This window comes from Humulus lupulus, chromosome 4, assembly GCF_963169125.1.
Source record: "Humulus lupulus chromosome 4, drHumLupu1.1, whole genome shotgun sequence".
Lineage (NCBI taxonomy): Eukaryota > Viridiplantae > Streptophyta > Magnoliopsida > Rosales > Cannabaceae > Humulus > Humulus lupulus.
Window position 1 is genome coordinate 42,740,823 of NC_084796.1, and position 7,931 is coordinate 42,748,753.

The 7,931-nt window shown below is 35.0% G+C and overlaps 1 protein-coding gene across 1 annotated transcript; it reads left to right on the top strand.

Moving 5' to 3' along the window:
- Window positions 1-3,065: 3,065 nt before the first annotated feature.
- Window positions 3,066-3,956, top strand: LOC133832122 (uncharacterized mitochondrial protein AtMg00860-like). The gene is made up of 2 exons (XM_062262506.1): window positions 3,066-3,588; window positions 3,754-3,956. The coding sequence occupies exons 1-2, from the start codon at window positions 3,066-3,068 to the stop codon at window positions 3,954-3,956; spliced, it is 726 nt and encodes a 241-aa protein (XP_062118490.1).
- Window positions 3,957-7,931: the final 3,975 nt, after the last annotated feature.

Below are 7,931 nucleotides of genomic sequence, written 5' to 3' on the forward strand. Positions count from 1 at the left end.
GGTAGATAAAGGCAAAGAAAAGGATCGACTACACCATGAACAATAACAACAATAATGGAGGTCCTTCTGACCCTTCGCCTGCTCCACTAGTTGCTCCACCACGGGCTGTTCGTGACTATTGTATGCCTGTGGTGAATGAGAATTTGACTGGTATTGCTAATCCAGTCATTGCTGGTAATAATTTGAGTTGAAGCCACCATTAATTAATATGGAGCCACCAACTACTGAAGATCCCAATATTCACCTTGCCATATTTCTTGAGGTATGTGTTATGGTGAAGATGAATGGTGTTACTAATGATGCCATTAGATTATGTCTCTTCCCTTTCTCTTTGAGGGATAGAGCAAGAAGTTAGTTGCAATCTCTACAGCTAGGTTCTATTACTACTTGGGATGACATGGCTAAAAAGTTCTTGGTGAAGTTCTTCCATCCGTCAAAGTCTGCACAGTTGAGGAGTGAAATTGGGCAGTTTAGACTGTTTGAATATGAGCCTTTCTATAAGGCATGGGAGTGATACAAAGCTTTAATACGTCACTGCCCACGACAAGGCTATAAGAATTAGATGCAAGTCCAAATATTTTATAATGGGTTGAATGGTCCAACTGGGACTATTATTGATGCTGCTGCTGGGGTGCATTATTGGCTAAGTCTGCAACTGAAGACATTAATTTGATGGAGGAGATAGCTACTAATAGCTATCAATGGCCTAATGAGAGGAACATTCCAAAGAAAGTGGCTAGTGTGTTTGAGTTAGATCCCATGAAATCTATGGCAGCGTAGATTGCTGCTTTAACCAATCAAGTGGATGCTTTAACAACTCAAAATAATCCATCAGTTATTGAAAATGTAGCAGTGCATCTGTTTCACAAGGAGGGGACATGAGTATAGAACAGGCACAATACCTGGTCAATAGATCATACAATAACAACTACCGGGGTAATCCAATGCCTAATTATTATCATTCGGGTTTAAGAAACCATGAGAATTTCTCCTATGCCAACAATAAAAATGTCTTGCAACCGCCACCTGGGTTTAATGCTCAACAACCAACTAAGAAGAAATAATTAAAAGATATTTTGGGGACTCTTATGATAGAATCCAACAAGAGGTTTAATAAGACTGAAGCAAGTTTTGAAAACATAGAAACCCATATTTCTAACATGGGTGCTTCGATGAAAAATATTGAGGTACAAGTAGGACAATTGGCAAATGCAGTAAGTGTTAATTAGAAGGGGATTTTTCCTAGTGATATCGTGGTAAATCCAAAGGAATCATGCCAAGAAATTTTTTTGAGAGGCAGTAAGGTTATTCATGGGGCTAAAACCAAGGGTGAAGACAAGTGGTCAATAAAGCAAGATGAGCCAATGGTGATAGAGGTAGACAAGGAAGAACAAGCCATAAAGTAGAGCATTAATGATAAGTCTGATAAAGAGAAAGTTAGTCTTCAAATGTATCAACCTCCTATAGCATATCCTCAGAGATTTCAAAAGAAGAAACTGGATAAGTAGTTGGCAAAGTTCTTAGGGATTTTTAAAAAGATTCACATAAACATTCCCTTTGCAGATGCTCTTGCACAGATGCAAAATTATGTAAAATTTATGAAAGAAGTCATGTCAAATAGAAGAATATTAGAATACTTTGAAACTGTGAAGCTAACAAAAGAATGCAACGCCATCTTACAGAAAAAATGTCCTAAGAAGGTGAAAGATCAAGTAAGTTTTACTATACCTTGCACTATTGGGGGGTCATCTTTTGATAAAGCATTATGTGATCTTGGTGCCGATATTAATTTAATGCGTCTTTTAGTTTTTAAGAAGTTGGGGGTAGGAGAGGTGAAGCCTACAACCATTACTCTTGATTTAGCATATTGATGAATAACTTATCCTCGTGGAGTGATTGAAGATGTATTGGTTAAGGCTGACAAAATTATTATACCCGCTGATTTTGTGGTATTGGACAAGGAGGAGGACCATGAAATTACCATTATTCCTGTTCGTCCATTCTTGGCTACTGGAAGGTCTCTTATTGATGTGCAAGGGGGTCATCTAACATTGAGGGTTAATAAGTCAATTCAACATTTATCAAGCATTGAAGCATCCTGATAGCACAAGCACTTGTCACCATGGTGATTCTATTGAGATAGTAATGGAAGAGACGATGAAGAAGGAATTATGTTCATATCCTCTACAACATTGTCTGAAGTCTAGTGTTACTCAATCTAATTTAGAAAAGGTGAATGGATAAGTTGTGGATGGTGAAGTTGTTGATTGTGTGATGGTTTTTAGTGTTATTCCTAGTACTAGTGGAATGAATGTGAAAGAAACTCTACGTCAATTTGAAAATGGTGAAGTGGAAAAAGAAGTAGTGGGTAAGAAAGATTTGAAACCGCTCCCTTATCATTTACGCTATGAATTTCTAGGAGAGAATTCACAAATCTAGTTATGATCTCATCAAAACTTTCGAAAGGTGAAACAGACAAATTACTAAGAGTTTTGAGATATCATAAATTTTCCTTGGGATGGAAGATTTCAAATTTAAAGGGAATAAGCCCAACTTTTTGCATGCACAAGATTCAGTTCGAGGAGAATTACAAGCCATCCATTGAGCATCAAAGAAGATTAAATCCAGCCATGAAGGAAGTAGTACGAGCTTAAGTACTTAAGCTTTTAAAGGCTATAATTATTTATGCTATTTCAGATAGTAGTTGGGTTAGTTTTGTGCAAGTTGTACCAAAGAAAGGAGGAATGACAGTGGTGAAGAATGAGGCCAATAAGTTGATTCCAACAAGAATAGTGACTGGGTGGAGAGTGTGTATTGACTATAGAAAGTTGAACGAGGCCACTAGAGAAGACCATTTTCTGCTTCTATTTATTGATCATATGCTTGACTGGTTAGCTGGGTATTCACACTATTGTTTCTTAGATGGTTATTCAAGTTATAATCAAATAGCCATCACTCCGGAAGATTGAGAAAATACCACATTCACCTGCCCATACGGTACGTTTGCCTATCGAAGAATGTCATTCGGCTTATGTAATGCTCCAGCTATGTTTCAATGATGCATGATGGCTATATTTTCTGATATGGTTGAGGAGATTATGGAAGTATTTATGGATGAATTTTTTGTGTTTGGGTCATCTTTTGATCATTTTCTACATAATTTTTCTTTGGTACTTTGTCGTTGTGAAGAGAAGAATCTTGTGCTGAATTGGAAGAAGTGTCACTTCATGGTTCAGGAAGGAATTGTTTTGGGGCACCATGTGTCAAAGGAGGGCCTTGAAGTGGATCTAGCAAAGATAGCAATTATTAAGAAGTTACCTCCACCAACAAATGTCAAAGCTATTAGAAGTTTCCTTGGACATGTTGGTTTCTATAGAAGGTTTATTAAAGATTTTTCAAAGATAAGTAACCCATTGTGTAACCTTCTTGAAAAAGACACACCGTTTATTTTTTATGAGGAATGTAGACAAGCTTTTGAGGCTATAAAGGAGAAGTTGGTGACCACACCAATTATGGCTGTGCTGGAATGGAGTCAACCTTATGAGATTATGTGTGACGCTAGTGATTATGTTGTGGGGACTGTTTTGGGTCAAAGAAGAGAGAAGATATTTTGAGTTATTTATTACGCGAGCAAGGCCTTGAATGATGTTCAATGAAACTACTCAACTACTATGAAAGAGATGTTGGCAGTGGTATTTTCTTGTGATAAATTTAGGCCCTATTTGTTGTGCTCTAAAGTTCTCATTCATACAGGTCATGCAGCGCTTCGTTACCTTTTTGTAAAGAAAGATGACAAACCGAGGTTGGTTCGTTGGGTGTTGTTGCTCCAAGAATTCGATGTCGAGATTATTGATAAGAGGGGAAGTGAGAACTTGGTGGTTGATCACTTATCTAGATTGAAGAATGGAGTAGAGGAAGAAAACAATCCCATTAAGCAAATATTTCTAGATGAGTAGTTATTGGTAGTTTCAGCAACAATTCCTTGGTTAGCTGATATTGTCAACTAAATAGTTTGTGGTATACTTCCTCCATATTACAATTCTCATCAAAGAAAAAAAATTAATTCATGATTCCAGGTTTTATTTATTTGATGATCCATATTTGTTGAAGAGGAGTTTTGATAGTGTGATCTGACATTGTGTACCAATAAAAGAAACTCATTCCATAATTGAACATTGTCACTCGTCTCCTTATGGTGGCCATTTTGGCTCGTCTCATATAGAAGCAAAGGTATTACAATCTGGTTTTTATTAGCCTTCTATATTTAACGATTGTTATACTTTCATAAAGACTTGTGATAGATGTCAATGGTTTGGGAATATTTCAAGACGTAACGAGTTACCCATGAATGTTATATTAAAGATTGAATTATTTTATGTATGAGGTATAGACTTCATGGGACAACTCCCACCATCTTTTGGGAACATGTATATTATGCTCATTGTGGATTATGTTTCGAAGTGGGTAGAAGCAATTGCTTCCGCAACAAATGATGCTAAAATGGTTATGAAGCTTCTGCATAAAAACATTTTTGTCGCATTGGTACTCCAAGGGCCATTCTTAGCGATGAAGGGTCTCACTTTTGCAACAAGGTCCTAGATGCTTTCTTGAGAAAATATGGAGTGAGACATAAAGTGATATTGTCTTATCATCCATAGTCTAATGGAAAAACTGAGGTATCAAACCATGAGGTTAAGTTAATCTTGGAGAAGACAGTCAATACCAATAGAAAAGATTGGTCTCAAAAGCTTGATGATTCCTTGTGGCCTTATCAGACTACCTTTAAGACTCCTCTTGGTATGTCACCATATAGACTTGTATATGGTAAAGCATGTCACTAACTGGTGGAATTAGAACATAAGGCGTATTGGGCTATAAAGAAGTTGAATTTTGATTTCCATGAAACTGGTGAGAAACATCTTTTGCAACTTAATGAGATGGAGGAATTTCGTAATAATGCTTATGATAGTGCTCGAATTTACAAGGAATGAACAAAGAAGTACCATGATCAACAAATTTTGAAGAGAGATTTTGATCCAGGTCAACAGGTGTTACTTTATAATTCCCGTCTAAAGTTGTTTCCTGGTAAACTTAAGTCTCGTTGGTCTAGTCCATTCACTGTCACAAAAGTTCTACCTTATGGAGCAGTGGAGTTGAAAAATGATGATGATTCTACATTTCAAGTCAATGGCCAAAGATTGAAAATTTTGGTCATCTTAATTGAAATGTGGAGACCATCTACATTAAGATTGTCGCTGAAGCAACAACAATGTCTAGCTTAAGACAATAACAAAGCGCTTTATGGGAGGCATGTTGGGAAAACTTATACTGGATCTTAGTTATTTTCATGTAAATCATATCTTAAACAAATTAATATAAGAAAACCTAGAACATGTTTCTATAATTGAATTAAACAGAGATAATAATAAAAACACTTACATTATGTGCAACAGAATGAATAAGTCCTTCCTTCAGTTTCTCTAAACCTTGTATCCTTTTGGTCGCAAGGTATCACCAAGAAACTGAACCGATCTTCAAATTTCTTCACAGCCTTCCAAAGTATCCTTGAAATCACCTAGACTATAGTGGGCAATTCTCAACACATCAGATAGATAAAAAGAGAAGAAGAAAAGAGAATATTGAGGCTTAGAAATGGACTTTTTTTTGTAGAGAGTCTAAAACCCTAGAACATCAAAAATAGATCTTCTAATCATCTGTTCATCTCTAAATCTTCTGATTTCAACTCTAGCTTAGCATTCCTTTTATAGGCTCAAATAGGTCACTTATTTTAATTAAAAAATCAATAAAATAATAGGTCACATAACCCATTAGGTGGACATTCTCATGGGATTTATGCCCATGAAATTTCTCATTTAATTATAAGTCTGTTGGACTTAAAATCAAGGCTCATATTATTTTCTATCAATTAATTAATAAAATAATTATTTAAATCCTTTATCAAATTAATTATATATAATTTTCACATTGATTTAAACCTATTTATTAATTTAAACATCAATTTGTCTTAATTAATAAATCTTCTCTAAAATCTATTTTCTTCTCTAAATTGCATAACTCTGTGAAACTATCCAAAATTGACATGGTCAACTTTGATAATTCTAATTGATATTAAATCATTACTTGAGACTCTCTAAATGATTTAATCCAAGGTACAGTGGGGACCATGGGCCTATGAAATCAAGCTCCAATAAGTTATCATAAATTCAACAAATAAATTTACTAACTTATTAATTCCTCGTGACTCCACTAAAGACTCAGAATTGCACTCTTAAATTCATAGAATGCTCTATAACCAATATAGATACGTTATTAGTTATCCATTGTTACAACCATAATTATCACTCAATCCTCTATAGACAGTCTACAATGAGATGGGACTAAAATAATGTTTTACCCCTCGTCGTAATCTATCATTAAAACACTTATTTTCTTGTAAATGATATTTCAGTAAACTAATATTAATTACTAAAATGAGATCTCTATCATTTAGCACCTCGAACTAAACTAAAAGGAAACCATCGTTTTACTTCTTCATCAGAATCTATATATGCTCATATTTATGATTAACACTCCCACTCAATTATACTACCGAGTTCCCAAGATGTAAGTATAGGCTAGTCAGTAGGGTAAGCTGGTAACGAACAAGTCAGAGAACTCAAATAATACAATCAGTTAGAATACTAACCACTCAAAATTGAGATTGAATTGACCTATGGTCAACTATATGATATGACTAGAATAGATAATAACGGTATGTTTACTTATCTTATCTACTGTCAATATCAGTCCAGTCCGATGTAACAAATACATCTGATCTTATCTACATTGCTAATGTTCTGGAAAGAACATAACACTACAATGTGTAAGTAGATTATATCGTAGATTGGATGGTCATTGTAAATCCTATGCACTGACTAATCTTAGGACTAACTTATGTTTGAACATATATTCATATTTATATTCCACTGTGATTACGTTAATATAAATATGATAAGTTATATGCTCGATATTTAGTAGAAGTTTATATTAAACAAATAATCATGAAAATAAAAGAAGTGGGCAAAGTGATTGACTAAGTCAAAAAATGATTTTTATTCTTTTATTGATAGTAAAATGAGATTAAAAGGAAATTGGGTTTTAGTTAGGGCATAAAACCCAAACAAACTCCCACTTGCACTAATGGAAACTAATGCCTTAATTCTACTAATCTAATTTCCTTGATATGATTATAAAATGTAGCTTATGGTAGTGTCTTTGTAAACGGATCTGTAATATTGTCTTCAAATGCAATCTTCATAACCTTCACATCTCCCCTGGCCACATATTCTCGAATTATGTGATACTTCCTTTCTATATGCTTACTCCTCTTGTGACTTAGAGGTTCTTTCGAGTTGGCTATCGCTCTTGTGTTGTCACAAAATAACACAAGTGGTTTATCCATATCTGGAATAACACCAAGATCTAAATAAAACTTCTTTAGCTAGACTATTTCCTTAGCTACTTTAGACGCAACTATGTACTCACCCTCCATGGTGGAATATGAGATCGCAGATTGCTTTACGCTTCTTCATATCACACCTCCGCCCAAGAGTAAACACCATTCCAGAAGTAGACTTCCTATCATCGACATCAGTCTAAAAGTCTAAATCGGTGTAGTCTATAGGGTTTAGAGCACCACCCTTGTAAACTAACTTATAATCCCTAGTTTTCCATAAATACTTCAAAATATGCTTAACTGCTATTCAATGTTCTGGTTCTGGATTTGACTGATACATGTTCACTACTCTAACTGGATAGCATATATCTAGTCTAGTACACAACATTGCATACATCAGACTTCCAGTTGTAGATGCGTAAGGAACTTTTCTCATTGCATCTTCCTCTTCAGGAGTCTGGGGAGACTGCTTCTT